The sequence below is a fragment of the Silene latifolia genome, chromosome 2 (genome assembly GCF_048544455.1).
Source record: "Silene latifolia isolate original U9 population chromosome 2, ASM4854445v1, whole genome shotgun sequence".
Lineage (NCBI taxonomy): Eukaryota > Viridiplantae > Streptophyta > Magnoliopsida > Caryophyllales > Caryophyllaceae > Silene > Silene latifolia.
In genome coordinates, this window is record NC_133527.1 from 36983384 (window position 1) to 37001817 (window position 18434).

Here is an 18434-nt window from a genome sequence, read left to right on the forward strand (position 1 = left end):
ACCCCTTCTTTTAATCGATTTACTTGATGTTTTCGTTATTAAAAAATAGAGTTTTTCTAGCAATTAGGGTTTGGGACGTGCTGGTTGTTGAAGGGTGGTTGTGGGAACGTCGGGCGGAAGTAGGGTGGTTAGAGAAGTCGGCGTCGACCACCGGTGGCTGTAGGTTGTCACGTCGACGGAGTTGGGATGGTTGAAGGTTGGCTTTGGGGAGGGGGTTGTCGAACTGGTGGGTGTGATGTGACGGGTGGTCGGCGCGTGGAAGGGTACTGTCACCGGTGGTCGGCGCGGGGAGAGTGGTGTGCTCGGTGGTCGGTGCTCGGCGGCGTGGGGAGGGGTGGGGGAAGGAATGTCGGGGCCTGTGGGTTTGTGGGGTGTACTGCGTGTTTTCCAGATTTTCCGTTTTTTTTTTTATTAATTAAGTTTCCGTATTCTCTTCGTCGGGGGGATTGTGGGTTTGTGGGGTACTGGTTATGGGTTTTGTTAATTTTTTTTTTCATTTTTAAATTAAATTTTTATATTTTTATATATTTTATATTAATCTCTTTATTTTAATTTATGTTGCAGGAGGTGCCAAATAATGAAAATGAACCGAATAAATTGATCGATAGTGCACATATATTCAACATCCCTACCAAATTTTACGAAAATCGTCTGCAAATGATAGTTGAAATAAAATCACTGGGTTTGTTACATAATATTCATGTCCGAGTTGCGCAACATTTTCCAAAACGTGGTTTGGGGGAGCAAATGCTTAGGTGTGCCCAATCTGGAAACTTCCGTATGCGCAAAAAATCCTTCGTGTCATCTAAGAGATCTTATACGGGAACCATCAAATGTCAATGTCCGTTTAGTTTGAAATGTGTTAAACAAGAGGACGGTAGATGGAAAGTACTTGTTTTAAACGGGTATCACAACCATAACCTTGCAAAAATAACACGTGCTTTGAATGCAAGTACCAAGGAGGATATTGTGAGAATGACAGCCAGTAAAATTGGTGTTTCCAACATACTGATTGACTTGGGTAACAAGAATATTAACGTTACTGCTAAGCAAGTTTACAACGTTCGTGCTATATCGAAAAACAAAGCGAGACATTATCTTACAAGAGCAGAACAGTTGTTGAAACTAGCTACTGAGCATGGTTATCGTGTTTTTCGCCAAACAATTCCTATTGTAACACAAAAAGGTACACATAAACTGACTGATGTGTTATTTGCTCATCCAGATTCGCTTAAACTTTTGAAGGCTTATCCCTATGTCCTTATTGTTGATTGTACGTATAAAACCAACAAATATAAGATGCCTTTGTTAGAAGTAATTGGAGTGACTCCGGTTCATAAGAATTTTTCTGTTTTCTTTGCGTTTCTGCAAAATGAGCAAGAAACGGCATATGATTGGGCTTTCAAATGTTTGGCTAAGCTGTTAGACTCGAATGAGCCAATTGTGTTTGTAACTGATAGGGAGACGGCATTAATCAATCCTATTGAAACGCATTTTCCAAGTGCTAGTCTTTTATTATGTAGACGTCATATAGAGAAAGATGTTGAAGCATGGGTTAAAAAAAACTACTATGGTAATGCTATACTTGGTGAAGTTTTTGCAAAAGGGAAGTGGACACAAATGTTTAAATCAACAACTGTAGAGGAATTTATAGAAAATGAGCAGTTAATGTATAAAACTTATAGTTATATTCCTGGTTTGCAAAAATATTGTAAGGAAACATGAATTGACAAGTATAAGGAGCGATTTGTATCAGCTTGGACAAATAACGTGCTACACTTTGGGAATGTTACCACGAACAGGTAACACTACAACTAAATAATTGCTAAATTCTAATTTTGTACCTAAATAAGAGTATTGTTTTATGAATAATTTTCTTTACAGGGTTGAGAGTGCACATGCAGCACTAAAACGACTTTTACGTACATCTGTAGGTGGTTTTGACACTGTCTTTGAAACGATTCATCAATTAGTCACCCTTCAGATCCAAAAAATAGATGAGGATTTAGATACCTCCTTGAGTAAGCAGCTTCATGTTAGTCATGCTATGAGTGTGTATCGTAGGCTGTCTTTCAATGTGACACATCATGCAATTACGACTATTGATCGACAATTCAAAAAGGGTAATTGTAATGGATGTGCTATTAAGATAACACATGGTCTTCCTTGCACTTGTGACATTAATCGTCTTCTTAACACAGGTACTTTTATATTTGTTAGTACTTTCATATTCGTTAGTATGTTTCATTGTTGTAATGTTACTACTTGTCCTTGTCTAAATAAACGGATATGTGCAGATGGGTGTATTGAACTTGATTCAATTCACCCATTTTGGAAGACTCTATATATAGGGAACATATCGGAAGACGACAACAATGATACGTTCTTGCAAGAGAAGAATAAGTTGAGTAAACTTGTAGACGTGGTGCTAAATCGTGATATTGAAATGATGAGAAAGGTTTCAGAATTTGTAGAGAACTTGTTGCATCCTATTAATATTATTGACCTGAAAGTTAAAAAGACACGCGGACGACCAAAGAAGACTTCGGTATCAAGAGAACCATCACATTGGGAACACATCGAGAAGAGATTTCCAAATTCTAAGCGTAGAAAAAAGAACCCACAAGTAATTCTATTCTTTTACAAATTTCAGATGATATTGTTATCGTAGTTTGCTTAAATATCTTTTTATAAATCTACGGGTCACTAGACCCACGGCTGCAGCTACTAATGTTTCAAAAAACATTCCCGATCTAAATATACCACAACCTATGAATTGTCCACAGGTAAGCAGCTTATGCTTGTACCATTATATTGTAAGTAACCTCTTCATATATATAACATTATAAACTGTAAGTAACCTCTTCATATATATAACCTATGCTTGTACCATTATATTGTAACTAACCTCTTCATATATATAACATTATAAACTGTAAGCCACCTCAAAACCAGGACAAAATTTATATATTTTGTACATAAATTAAGTAAAAGATCTAACAGAAACTAAAGCACAAAGTGACTTTGACCAAAATCAGCTGCTAATCTTGTAGAACTCAACAAGGAACAAATAGCCTTTGCGGCTTTATCGACACTGACTCGAGAAGCTAAAGCAAAAGAGAAGCCACGGCCTTAGAGCGTATCGGGCATAAAATCCCCTATTTACTAAAAGAATAGGCGAAACTCCAAATTTTCCCGCCTAAACATATTTCCTAAAATAAAGTTTAGTTATTTTTAGCATATGCTATAAGTATGGTGGGCTATAATACACATATTCTTTCAGATTTATATATTTATGTCATTTAGTATTTTACATTCTACACAAAATTATCTCCAATCTTTTTATGATATAAAAAGGAATTCTTTTTTTTTGTTTAAAGAATCATACGAAAAAAAATTCATTGATTTTCTATGATAAAAAGTTGCGGCTGAAAATATATTATCAGTAAAATTTTATAAAATAACACCATTAATCTCTCGGTAATAAGAAAAACTTTCATTGAAATACTCATTTCATGATTAATACGATTTTGACTTTGATTTTTCAGATCAAAACATAACGATGAGAAACGTAAAAAAAAAAACAAAAAAAAATTAGTTAATTTAAATTTCATAAATATAATACACTAAAAAAAAGTAAAACTCTATATATACCGTGCATACATTACACGAGAGTTAAACTAGTATACCATTATATTGTTATCGTAGTTTGGTTAGCTATCTTTTATAAATCTACAGGTCACTAGACCCACGGCCGCAGCTACTAATGTTTCAAAAGACATTCCTGATTTAAACATACCACATTATATGTCGTCCCCACAAGTAAGTAATACTATTTAATAAATGTTTTGTTTAAAATTGTACAAAATTTAATTGGTAAATTCGACAGGGAACCAAACATACATCACTTTTTCCTTGTCCAAATGCGGTTCCTAATTTCATGGTGCAGTGGATAATTGATTGGGTGAATGTCGATAGCGATGGGAACTGTGGGTATCGCGCAGTTGCTCAAGAGATTTATGGTGATGAACATAGGTGGCCAACAGTTAGACGTGATATGGTGGATGAGTTAGAAAAAAATAGACATATTTATATAAGATTATATGGAGGCGAAATGGAGGTCGATAAATTGATTAAGAGAATTTCATGGTGGAAAAGAGATGAAGATGCACCAGTGATACATTGGATGGATGCCGATATGGGAATCATCATAGTTAATTGCTATGATGCAATTTTCACATGTTTGTCACCTACGAATAGTTTTACAAGCTTACCGGTGGCGCGAACGAGTGCAATATCACAGGGGCAGAAACAAATAATTTCCATTGTATTTATAAGTTATGGCAGACACTTTATATGGGTATGTTTGAATTCATTATATTTCTTAATTAATGTGTTATATGCATTTTCCTAACAAGTTTGTTAATCCCATTTTCTAGGTGCGTCTTAGAAATGGGTCACCATTACCAACCATGCACCCGCTTTGGAGATATCATGCTGATAAGAGTAGAATTCCCGAGTTCAAGCAAATTGAGAAAAAAATAATATCTTTTCAATCTCAAAGACCACAATTTGGAGAAGCTTCTCCGGCAAATACCATATCATCTTCCACATAATGAATTTTAGTGGAAACTGTTTAGAACTCGTACTCGTATTTTAAGTGGGCACTGTTTAGCTATTTGTTTATGACTCTTGTCTTCAACAAGTTTTACATTATTAATTACATTACATGATTACGTTTCATAATTCCATCTTATGCTCATCTCTTATATAGTAGTCTTACTGCCGGCAAAGAGAAGTGAAAGACCAATAAAAATTGGAGGTATACTAATAGACTATAATACGGGTCTTATATTCTAAGCCCGTATGTATCCATATTGTCTTGTATTGGGCTGTGAGCCTAACCCTAATTTGCATTGCCTATATAGTTTTGGAATGAGAATGAGAAAGGCAGATTATCGATTCATTTGTTTGGAGCATACGGGTTGAAAGTGCCCAACTTGCAAACCAATGACATGAACTGAGATACGCCAAGTGCTTTGGTAAGAACATCGGCTAGCTGAACCGTGGTTGAAACATGAGACGGCGCAATGAGGCTGAGCTGAATAGCGTCACGGACAAAGTGACAGTCGATCTCAATATGTTTCGTACGCTCATGAAAAACCGGATTCTGAGCAATATGCAAGGCGGACTTACTGTCACTGAAAATCTCGACTGGCAGAGGATGAGAGACCCCCAAGTCCTCTAGTAACCCCTTGAGCCACTTAACTTTGCATGTAATGGGGTCTTATATTCTAAGCCCGTATCCATGTTGTCTTGTATTGGGCCGTGAGCCTAACCCTAATTTGTATTGCCTATATAGTTTTGGAATGAGAATGAAAAAGGCAGATTATCGATTCATTTGTTTAGCATATACACACAATAAGAGCCTAAGAAAATAAGCGTGATGCTTTATTATACTCCATTTATCCTTTCAGATCGGTTTTTCATCTAAACATTTTAAATAAAACTGGGAAAAAATAATCAGTTGAAAGATAAACAAAACTTACATTTCTACAACAGGCCTAAGAAATGGAGCCGATTTCTGAATTCCCTCAATGCTTGCCAGGGATTGAACAATTGCAATAGGGATCATGAAGAAAAAGGTGAGAAAGAAAAAAGTAACAGAAGTTATCAGCCTTCGGACGTTGAGATGAACGTATGGTACAACTAAGTTTGGCCAATAAACATCGCGTGGCTCTAGGGCCCATTCAGTCAGCCAAACAGTTGGATTTCTGGTTTGTTGAGTTTAAGCGAATCATGGTATGATTCAAGATAATTACTATGACACTCTCTCTCCGAATAAGCACGATGTGATCGATATTGCTATCTATACTGATAAGATAATTGCTCATATTAACAGGAGCGAAGCCAAGATTTCAAATATGGGGTAGCGAAACTATTAAGATTATAATTATTCATGAAAACGGGACCTCACAAAAACAATGTGTTAATCAATAATCAAACTGACGCTTGATAGTAATTTAAAATTCTCATTTATAATTCACAACTTATCTTTATTTTAATTTTCAACTATAGTTTTTATTATTATATGATTTCGTAATATAAAAATTGCTTAACCATTGCTACGTTATGGTTTAAAATTTTCACATTATAATTCGACAACTTATCTTCATTTTATTTTTCAATAAAATTTTGATACTTTACGTAGAAAAATTTAACCATTATAATAAACATAATCATTATAAAATAGAAAATAAAGTCCCTAATACACAAATATGACGGAATCAATAATCCGAAAAATTGCAGTAAATAATAAATTAATCAAATGGCAGTCTACGCCTAACAAATTAATCCGAAAATAATCATTTAATAAGGACACTAAAACAAGGGGAAAAAAAATAAAAAGACAGCATGCGCCTAACAGGGTTCGAACCCTTGACTACAAGATAGAAGTACCAGCAACTTTACCACAGAACTACATCTGTTTTGTGCTTTAACTATTCTCTTGTTTTACTTATCCATACACTGAAACTGGGGTAGCAGAACATGAATATCGATACCGATTTTTCTTATTTGGGGTAGCGGCTGCTACCCTTTGCCACCAATTGGCTTCGCCCCTGCATATTAAGGCCTGGGGTCTTACAAAGGGAGGTTAGTCTGTCTTGTTTTTGCTTCATACTTATTCAGCTAAACAAGTTGGTAATACCAGCATCAGTGATTAACACGATTAAGGCTATCTATTGTACATATTTTTCCAGAAGGGACTGATAGAGCTCTACAACACAAACAAAAACAAGTATCTCATTAACTATGTGAAAATAGCCTATCAACAAGTAATCCCAAATTATACAATATCAGTAGCTGAATTATTTGTTTTGTAAAACAAACAAGAACAACTCGTTGATGCCTTTACAAACAGTAAACGAGTAATGGCAAAAATAGATATCTAGCTTAGTAAAAATCGATTCAGCAAGATTTAGCGTTGTAAAGACTTGTTCTTCTGATGCATATCTCAAATTTCTTCACTTCCCTGCAAAACCAACCAAATAATGCTCCAATTTCTACTATTTCGACCCGAAAGCAGTAAACTCGGAGAATCACAGTCAAAATTCGGAGACGGGGATGTGAGTAGGGATGGGTGGTCGGTTGCGGGGAGGGGACTGTCGACTCCGGGATGGTCGACTGCAAGGAGGGGACTGTCGACTTTGGGGATGGGGCTGGCGGCGCGAGGACAAGGGTGTGATGTGATGGTCGTCGCGTGGATGAGAGTGTGGTGTGGTGTGGTGGTCGGCGGCGCAGGGCGGGTGGTGAGGGAGGAGGGTGGCAGTAAAATTAATATTTGGGGTTTTTTTACTTCTCTTGTTTCTCTCTCATGTTTGTCGTTTGATAAGGGGGAGAAATGAGAGGGGTAGTTTTGGAATTGATGGGGCATATTCTGCACCGCTGACCAAGTCAACATGATTGAGCAAGGTCAAAGATATCCACAGCAAGTCAACGACTTGGACAATCTAGCCGATGCACCCATCGGCCCGTCACTGGTCTCGGCATGGTAACCTGCCAGCCGGGACGCATATCCGCGTACTCATATCCAAGACCCCTCGGCGGCGAGTCAACAGGATCCGCCGGCCAGCCATAGGCCCCTCGGCCGAGGGGTAGATCAGTCTTTCCACCTGCTAGCCACTTGGCCACTTGGCCACTACGTGACAAAAGGTGAAAGCCTATAAATACTCCTCAACCTTCATTGAGGAAAGGATCCCAACTAATCCACAACTAAACCTAAATACACTATTCATCTGGTAATATCTTCCTTATCTCTCTACAATACACATTCAGCCAAGTAACAACTTATCTCTTAAGTTTCATCGACTTGAGCGTCGGAGTGAGTACGCTTGGCACAAAGCCAAGCCCTCAGTTCGTTCATTGTTGCAGGAGAGGCCGTGAGGAACGATTGAGACCAAAGGAGAATCCAACTCAAGACATCATTCAACAAGCCACGGGTGGTAACTATACTTGATCTGGAATTACACCCGGAACAATTGGCGCCGTCTGTGGGAAAAGACACTAGAAGCTAGTCACATTCATTCCCAAACACAAAAAAAAAAAACAACAAAAACCCACCCAAAAAGCTAAGAAGATGTCAAAACAACAAGACGCGGTCGTGACCGACGAAACCCCATTCCACCAGGATGACACCTTCAACAATTCTGGAGTCGTGCAGCCCTCCACCGGCGGGGTAATCCAACCGGAGTTCGGCATGCCAATAATGCCGGACACGCCGCTGCCAGCCAACCAGGTCACCATCATGGGACATGTGGTTGACATAGCGAAACTGAAAATGGTCCTGGACCTAATTAGTAATACGCCTGCTCACACTGTCACGCCGACAAGAGCGGCGGAAAACGCCCAGGAGACCAGGGCCCAAAACGTGACTCCGAGAAATTTGAACGGAGCATTGGGAGAAGCCGACCCAGCCAAGTCGTCGGGGGAGCCCAAAGTGGGCGTGGTAGACCTAAGTCCTTCCCGCACTCATGGGAGGACAGCGTCCCCGCAACACGAACGAGGCTTACCCCGGAGGAACCAGAGGAGTCCGACTCAGCAGAGTTGGAGAAGAAGTCCGAGTCGAAGAAGAAGTCCTTCCCGCTACGAGGAAAGGAGCCGGATTAGGAATGCGAGGAGCCGATCGCCGCGCGTCGCTCGACACGCGGTCGACAGCCCCTCAACGCCACGTCCTAGACGTCCGGTGCCAACTAAGCTCAAGTTGCCACCTCTATCATACAAGGGAGACAAGTGATCCGGCCGACCACGCCGAGGCTTTCGAGTCTTACATGTCGGTATGGGAACAAGCCCGATGAGGTCCGGTGCCGAGTCTTCCCGACAACTTTGCATGGGATGGCTCAAAGTTGGTACAAGGGGCTTCCCGACGGCTCGGTATACTATTACGCCGACCTAAGAGACGCCTTTCTAGCCCAGTACTCTTGCAACAAGAGAAGGGCCGTGGAGACATCGGACCTCCTAACTATCAAACAGGAGGGGGGCGAGTCTCTACGAAGCTATGTGAAGAGGTTCGACGGAAAGGTCCAGCAGATTCGAGAAATTAATCCCGAATTGGCGGCCTTCGGCGATGAAAGGCCTCCCAAGGGGAGACTTGAAAAATGAGCTCATCAAGTGCGGAGGCCTGAGCTTGGATGCCGCCAGGAGGATGGCCGACCAGGCCATCAAGGTAGAAGACTATCACAAGACATGGGTAGGCCCCTGGCCGAAGCCGAGCCCTCCGAAAGAAGAGTCACCGGGAGGACAACCCGGATGAGAGGCGCCGTGACAACAACGGGTCACGGTCCGATGAAAGACGCCGTGACAATAACAGGTCACGGTCGGACAAACTGCCGCCAGGAGACGGGACTCGACGGGCGCGGGTGGAGTTCGGGAACGTACCACCGAGGCGGTATAGTGATAAAACCCCTCTCGTCGTATCGCCGCCGAGGTCTTTGCCCGAGCAAAAGCGAGGGCCGAAGTGGGAGAGACCCCCAAGCCAAAAAGTGACGGTGACACGAGCCAAGATCGTGAGTACCACGGCCACACCGGCCATTTAACCAACGATCGCCGGCATCTAAAGAATGCCATTGAAGAGCGATCCGGAAGGGGAGCCTCGGCAAGTACGTCGCCAAAGGCCAAAAGACCGACGCCGACACGGCTCGGGTAAGAAATCCGTCTTCGAATGGATAGGAGTGATCCATGTTGTCATCGGGGGCAACGAGAACGGAGGGTCCGCTCATGGGCACAAACGGCACCTGAACGAGCTATATCAGGCCATCAACTTTGTGCCCAACACAGCGATCCCCGCTTCCAACATCCCCGATATAACCATCGGAAGGAAGGACTACGAAGGAGTCATCGCTCCTCACAGCGACCCACTTGTAGTCAATTTGGACATATCCAACCACCTGGTCAAGAGGTGCCTGATTGACACAGGCGCGTACACAAACATCATGTTCAGGGAGTGCTTCCTCGGCCTCTACCGAAAGTCAAGGACTTGAGCCCCGCACCAACCCACTATACGGACTTCTCTCGGGGCCGGCCTGGTACCACTGGGATCAATCGACTCCGGTGACGTTCGTCGAAAAGAATGCGGCTAAAAATGTCCTAGCTGAGTTCGTGGTCATCGACGGCTCGTCCGCCTACAACGTTCTCATAGGCCGAGTCACCCTGAGCGAGGCTGACGCAGTGATGTCCATCCGGGCCCTAACACTGATGTATGTCTCGGACCGGGGGGAAGCGCATAAGCTCGTCTCCAAAGACGAGAATGACGAGGTGGTCAACGTCCAGATAGCCGCCAGAGGATGCAACACGCAATCCCTCAAAGTGGCAAGGAAATCAGAGAAAGGGAAAGGTCTATCCTTCCAACAGGAGGGCGACCTCATGGATGTAACTAGCGGCTGACTAGGACGTTGTGCCTTCGACAGGCCATTAGGACGCTGGTACTCTCGGGAATAATCTATGTAGCGGCGGAGGTGTCCAAAACAGCTGTGGGCACCCCGACGCATGTTTTTACCTAAATAAAAATCATCCAAGTCTTCCATCAAAATGTTCACTCTTCCCATAGTCACTAGGAAGCAGCAGACGCCGACTCACACTGTCATGTCGACAAGAGCGGCAGTCTTTGTCAGTAAGCAGATGTTGGCTCACACTGTCATACCGACAAGAGCTAGCCTCATGAAGAAACAGCGCCGTCGCAGTCACCCCAAGTAGTAGACGCCACAAGCAAGTCACCCCAAGAGGTTGGACGCCGTCGCAGTCACTCCAAGTGGTAGACGCCACAGCGAGCCTCATGAAGAAACAGGCGCCGTCGCAGTCACCCCAAGTAGTAGACGCCACGGCAGTCACCCCAAGAGGTTGGACGCCGTCGCAGTCACTCCAAGTGGTAGACGCCACGGCAGTCTCATGAAGAAATAGGCGCCGTCGCAGTCACCCCAAGTAGTAGACGCCAAGCATCACCCCAAGAGGTTGGACGCCGTCGCATCACTCCAAGTGGTAGACGCCACGGCAGCCTCATGAAGAAATAGGCGCCGTCGCAGTCACCCCAAGTAGTAGACGCCACAGCGATCACCCCAAGAGGTTGGACGCCGTCGCATCACTCCAAGTGGTAGACGCCACGGCAGTCTCATGAAGAAATAGGCGCCGTCGCAGTCACCCCAAGTAGTAGACGCCATGGCAGTCACCCCAAGAGGTTGGACGCCGTCGCAGTCACTCCAAGTGGTAGACGCCACGGCAGACTCATAAAGAAGCAGATGCTGGCTCACACTGTCACACCGACAAGAGCGGCAATCACGACCATCGCAGTTGATACTCGCAAAGCAATCAAAATGCCTTAGAAGCGTTAACACGATTGAGATACGCTAGCTCTAGCGCTCGGCCAAGCCGAGGCGGAAACAAAAGAGACACTCAATTAATAACGTAAGGAGACAACCCAGACGAAGACAGAGACGCTAAAAGTACAGTTGAGGCTCAAATACTAGCGCAAGCAAAAGAAGTAAGGTAAAAACCTCGGCCAGGCCGGAGGCAGAAGAAACGAGCTCTTATTAAAAATGTTCAACGAATTACAAGAAATTACAAGGACAAACCAAAAGACAAAAGGCTACGGATATCATCTCCCTATGTCCGCGTTGCTGCTCGCCATCGCAGGCGGTAGCAACACCTTCTTCAAGGGGCAACCCAGCAGCTCCCTTAGCAGCCTCAGCTTCAGCAGCCCCAGCCTTAGCCTCGGCAGCCTCAACTGCCCTTGCCCAATCGGCTTCCGCCTTGGCCGCCTTGGCCTTCTCAGCGATAGCTGCCGCCTCCTCGGCCGCTTTTTGCTCTATCTTCACTCTCGCCGCCTCCTTGACCCTCTCCTCCACGACTTTCTCCTTAGCCTCGAGCTTATCGTCAAACAGCTTGTCGTATTTGTCCCACGAAAAGGAACCTTCAAGAGGAAAAAGCTCCTCAATTACTTCCCGGGTGCTTCGGCCGGATCCCGAATTCGGAACACAGTCGGGAGCATTTTGGTTTGGAGCATCTCAATGTCATCCTCCTTTTGCTCGATGATGGCCTCCTTGCCCCGGATCACCTTCCCCTGGATCTGAAATTTGCTCCTAAATTCATTCCTCTGCTGGAGATAAAGGTCGGCATGCCTCTGAACAAGGTCACACTTCTCCAAAGAACTTTGCAACTTCGGCCGCAGCAGCCTCGGCCTTGGCTCTCTCAAAGAAGGACCTCCTTTTCGGCGTCCTCCCTAAGCTTTCTCTCGGCCCAAGAGCGCTTTCTCGACATCTCCCTAAGCCTTCGCTCATTCGGGAGATCCGGCCTCGCCTTCGCGGCCACCTTCTTAGTGACATCAAGCTCAAGAGCGGACTGAGCCACGGCCTTCTCTTGCTCTATAATGCGAGCACCGGCCAGCTCGTTCCACCTCGCCAGCTCCTCGACCAACCTCGCACCTCGCGCCACGAGCCGGGAGGGGGAAACCTTCTGGGATGAAGGGTCAACAGTGACATTTCGATCACTAGTCTGCGGTCGGGAAAGGGAAACCTTCTGAGATGAAGACCCAATGGCGACGTCATGATCATCAGCCTGCGCGGGTTTCTCTTCCACTTGCTGCTCAACAGGAGCGGCGATTGACAGCGGCTGATCTACAAAATTTAAAGAAAGCATCAGTATCAACATACATCGACATGCCGAAGAGCCTGTCATCGGCAGCAATACCGATGAACCGGCTAAACTGAGCCACCGAATAGATCAGTACCGTGCTTGGCCTTCTTGGCCGAAGGGCACGTCTCCTCGTCAGCAGCAGAAGCAACGGCAGCGGTAAAGGTCGTCTGTTTTCTCTTACGGACAAGGGGAGACCCCTCCTCCTCGTCAGAATCATCCCCATTAGAGATGTAAACGATCTCCACCGTCTCCTTCTGAACAGGGGGGATGGGGGGTGGAACTGATGTCGGCGCCACCACCGCCGAAGACTTTGTTCTTCGCGTACGGCGCGGCACTTGACTAACGACCCTCGCCTGGGCTTCCACCGCATTCAAGCGTCTCAGCTGCTGGTCCATAAGCTCATTCGGCGACGTCCTGCGGTCATGGGTAAGAGCCTTGGGATGCAATTTAGCAACGGTCTTATCTTTGTGCAGCCCCATTCTCCGGAGGATATTCTCAGACAGGTCCGGCCCAAAGCGGTCTGCAAAGGAAACAAAGCAGGAGTTAGGTGGAAGAAATAAATCAAAGTTCGAAGAACAAGAACATTGAGAGCGATGATGGGCCTCGCACCGACCCCACTCACCCCGCGCTAGGGCAGGTATGAGACCGACATAGCAAAGCGGCTCATCCTGAAGAATGATCTGCGTCGGGGGAATCCATCTTCTCGGCACCCCACTCTCATCCGTCTCAAAGAGCCTCATCGCCAGCTTCTCATCCGCGTTAAGGTAGACACAGCTGGCATCCATCTTGAGCTTCTTGTATGAAACCCACTTGTCACGCTCCGCCTTAGTCTCGCACCGCAAATTAACCGGGTCTTTGGAAGGAGCGAGGCAATGGATAGTCATCCAAGCACCTTAACGTACACCCACCGATCCCTCCGGTCCTTGCGCAGGAGGTAAGTTTGTCAACGAAGCATAACCATGCTCCGTTTGCACACTGTACCATCCGACACGGTTAGGTGCGATGGCCGGAGATAATGAAGCCGGCGGAATAAATTCGTCATCGGGGCCTCTCCTTGAAGAGACACACCAAACAAAACCGACTATGGTCCTCATGGCCAACGGGTGTAGTTGGGCAACAGCAACGTTCATGGCTCTAATGATAGCCATAACGTACTCATTTAGCGGAAACCGGAGCCCGTACTCCAAATGCCGCATGTATACACCAGTATGACCCGGTGGAGGACAACAGACCGCCTGACCCTCCCTAGGAATAACGATCTCGTACCCCTCGCCAAAGGAGAAATGGTCCTCGAAAAATCTCTCGCCGGAACAACGGGCAAGCTTATGGGTCCAAGCACAGTCAAGGCGGACCTTACAAGCGTCGCCGTGATCCATAACACGCTGCCTCTCCTCATTAGGGCGAGCCTTTTCAGCATCATCACCAAAATCGTCATCAACCTCATCGGAATCATCCCATTCCTCCAAAACCCGAGGATCAACTTCGGGAGAAGGAGACCTAGGACCCCCCGGTGCAGAAGTACTAGCCCCGGCATCGACAGAAGACATGATAGCAATAGTTACTTAACAAAATAAGAAGGAAGTTTGTTTGTTTACCTTGAAAAAAACGCTCACCGGAGTAACAACTCTGAAGATTAGAAGACAAAGAAAACCCTTGAAAGTTTAGAGGAAAATTTTAGAGAATGAAATTGGTGGCCAATTTCACGGGATAACTGCCCTATTTATAGGGAAAAGCCCATGAAGAAGGACCAATCGAGAATGACCCATGAAGCGTCAACCAATCGGCGTGGGACACGTGTCGGACATGCAACCACGGGATGTCAATCGTTGCAACAGTTAGACGTCAATCAATGCAACAGTGACCAAGCGTCTTCAACACGCCTGTTCATATCTCCTTGCCTATTCACCTTCCTCAACAAATTCCCAAGCACCTGCTCTCCGCCGGCCACATAATCAACCAAGCTAGAAAGCGCCGGCAGGGGGCAATAAAAAAAAACCGGCACTCTCAACCCTGGTCTCGGCCAGCGTCACTTTCTTTTCCACATCGGATGCCCTTTACGCATCCATGTGGAGGGGGGATATGGTACGGCCTAAGAAAGACCAGGCCGAGGCAAAAGAAGCCGCCGCAGAAGAAGCCGATGCAGGAAATTTTTTACAAATTACTTGCGCAGAATATACGCTCAAACATACATCGGAGCCCATACCACGGCATAGACTACGCTGGGGGCAAATTGATGGGGCATATTCTGCACCGCTGACCAAGTCAACATGATTGAGCAAGGTCAAAGATATCCACAGCAAGTCAACGACTTGGACAATCTAGCCGATGCAGCCCATCGGCCCGTCAGCCTGGGTCTCGGCATGGTAACTCGCCGGTAGGGACGCATATCCGCGTACTCATATCCAAGACCCCTCGGCGGCGAGTCAACAGGATCCGCCGGCCAGCCATAGGCCCCTCGGCCGAGGGGTAGATCAGTCTTTCCACCTGCTAGCCACTTGGCCACTTGGCCACTACGTGACAAAAGGTGAAAGCCTATAAATACTCCTCAACCTTCATTGAGGAAAGGATCCCAACTAATCCACAACTAAACCTAAATACACTATTCATCTGGTAATATCTTCCTTATCTCTCTACAATACACATTCAGCCAAGTAACAACTTATCTCTTAAGTTTACTGACTTGAGCGTCGGAGTGAGTACGCTTGGCACAAAGCCAAGCCCTCAGTTCGTTCATTGTTGCAGGAGAGGCCGTGAGGAACGATTGAGACCAAAGGAGAATCCAACTCAAGACATCATTCAACAAGCCACGGGTGGTAACTATACTTGATCTGGAATTACACCCGGAACAGGAATAAGGTGGAATTAAGTGCGGGATTGAGTAAAATGATGTGCGGGATTTAGCACGTCCCTAAATTTTTCCCATATATCATTTTGGCTTATTGCGTGGTAAACAAATTAAGCTTGAAGATAGTTTGTGTTTGCATACGGTGGTGCCCTCACATACGCATACAAATCAAAACGAGGGTAACACATGGAGACAAAGAATAGATAATTAGAAGTATTGTTTTGATGTTTTTTTTATACTTATACCCCACCAACTTACCAATCACTACCTATAGTCTCCTTTCTAAAAAAATATTGTTTAGTTAATTACTTTAATACCGATTAGAATATTTATAATTTAGTTTAACTTAGACGGATTTTTAAATGAAGATAACTATTGATTGGAAAGTTTGAAAAAGAGGGAGTATAAACGACTCTACTTGGTGGTCAGTGCATCGCACGAGCATTAAATCTAAAGTTTCACCTAAGAGCATTAAATCTAGAGTTTCACTAGAGCATTAAATCTAGAGTTTCACCTAAGAGTGAATCTAGAGTTTCACCTAAGAGTGAAATTATAAAAAGACGGTTGGTTTCAACTTTTAGAAACAAAATTTGATGGGTATTCCACCTTAAGTAGTACAAGGGAACTGATGAGATAATTTAATTTTTAATTATCTACGAGATAAACTACCAAAGGTACAATTCCACTCGAAATAAAGCTTGGATGATAATATAAACACTCGACATTAACAATAACCACTTAAAACCTAAAAAAAGAATTTGTAATAGTCAACTCGACATTGAATACAAGTAGGAGAGTCCCACTCTTTATTAACGTGTTTTGTGCATGGTATAACTAACTTTTATGAATTTGTAGTATTCCGTTGGAAAGATAATTACTATAGTTTTTTTTTTCGAGAATACTATATAATTGCTATTAGTAGAATTTAAATATATAGATATTGTGTATAATTTCTATATAGTTGCATTCAATGTGTGTATATACTCTTTAACAACCTAATGATACTTAACGGTAGTTTAAAAGACAAGATATTACAAGGGGGCCCGTGCATTGCACGTGCATTGCACGGGCATTAAATCTAGTATATTATTAAAGGAAGCTTTTTTCGAGCGATTACAGAGTCTCCAACTTTTACGAACTACCTAAAAATATTTAAATTATACGAGTAATTAAGATAGATATACCATTTAAAACTTTATCCACTCATACATGTATTGTACGTCCATATCAACTCAAATACATATGTATTTGAGTTGTTCACAAACTAAAATTTTGTGAGAATAACATCACTAATAAGCAAACGCAATTACCCCTTGTGTATATATAATTCCTTCGTTTATCAAAACATATGATTAGTCTGCATATTTTTGGTTCTTTTCCTTCTTATTTTTTTCGTTCTCTGATTACGTATTAACGTACCAATTTGGTTTTGTTTTGTAGGTACCGGGTGAATTCATGATTCAACTTGAACAGCCACTTACAGCATTAGACTTGCAAACTAACGGATCATGTTAATCAATATATAGGATGGTGATTAATAGTAGTCAGAAAAATCTTTTGCATGGCTTCTTATCTTTTGCATGGTTTCTTATATATTATGTTTGCTTAAGAATACCAACATATGTATTTCTTGCACCCTTTGTCTTACTATTGTCACATATGGAATATGTTTTTGCTAATCATACAATACTACAATAATATTGTATGATTAGCTTATCGATATTTTATTCTTAGTTAATGAATGAGTTATGACCTGTTAGTTTATCGATCTTTAGATATGATTAATGATTATTACAATTGAGATATTTTATGATTACACGATACGAATTTTAGTTGGTGACTTGGTGGACAAGCGGCTCTTTCGTATGGAAGTGAATAAGTGACTTTTGTATTGGTATTTTTTGTGCAAGATGGTTTCACACCCACTCTATGAGACGGGGTCCAATTTATTTAAAAATATACTCAACTTTATTTTTTATATTTATGGAATTATGGCTATGGGTTGTGATTTTGTATTTGTTTACCGCCGAGAGTAGCTGGTATATGTAAATTATACGTCTTAACATACATATCTTATGAGGGGCTTATAACACTTATATCTACATAGCTACTATATAAAATACAATATACATATCTTTCAATTTTGAAGTGGTCTATTTTATGTTTTTCTTTGTGTTGATTTCTTTGTCGTTGATTTCTTTGTAGCATCTTGGGTTAATGATTTTGCCTTTTTTTTTTGCAGCGAAATGAATTTATGCGGTTCGATGTGTTGGAACACAACTCACCATATGATTTGAGCCTTCATGTATATTTTGGATGTTAAATTGTTAAATTGTTATAAGGATGATCAATAACCAATATTTCATACGATATTCTTTTTGTCTTAGGCTATTGGGTATGTCTATCATAATTGTATATTAATTTGTATTATTCCCATCCTTTTTTCCTTTCTCTTAATTCAATTTATGATTTTAATTTGGTACTTTGTATCTTTTATTGTAGTTGAATATTTCCTCCGTTTTTATATGATGTGCCCATTTGTTGAATATATAAGTGGAGTATCATATAAGAATGGAGGAAGTATTACATACTCAACGATTACTCATCCAATTATCCGAGCATGCAATTTCTTTTTTTCTAATGGAGTGGTTTATGCCACAATCTTTATCATGAAGTTTTACACTTAATTATACTGTAATAATTAATATTGTCAAGTTCTTGAATAAAGATATAAAAAAATAAAGTTAGTTACGGATTGCAACGCTACAACCCATTCTCCAAAGAGGTCTCCACTTTTATTGTACTTACTCCTTAGTTGAGGCGGAGTTCTAACTTTTACGGAGTAACAAATTTCGTCCCCCTTTTCGGTCAATAGTTTACACTTTTTTCTTTTGGGTGTTCCATTCAA

At 42.9% G+C, this 18434-nt stretch overlaps 1 protein-coding gene across 1 annotated transcript; it reads left to right on the top strand.

Moving 5' to 3' along the window:
- The first annotated feature begins 975 nt into the window (after positions 1-975).
- Positions 976-4616, top strand: LOC141639437 (uncharacterized). Its single transcript, XM_074448566.1, has 6 exons — positions 976-1670; positions 1885-2201; positions 2298-2626; positions 3739-3822; positions 3950-4327; positions 4440-4616. Exons 1-6 carry the CDS (start codon positions 976-978, stop codon positions 4614-4616), a joined length of 1980 nt encoding a protein of 659 aa, XP_074304667.1.
- The last annotated feature ends 13818 nt before the right edge of the window (positions 4617-18434 follow it).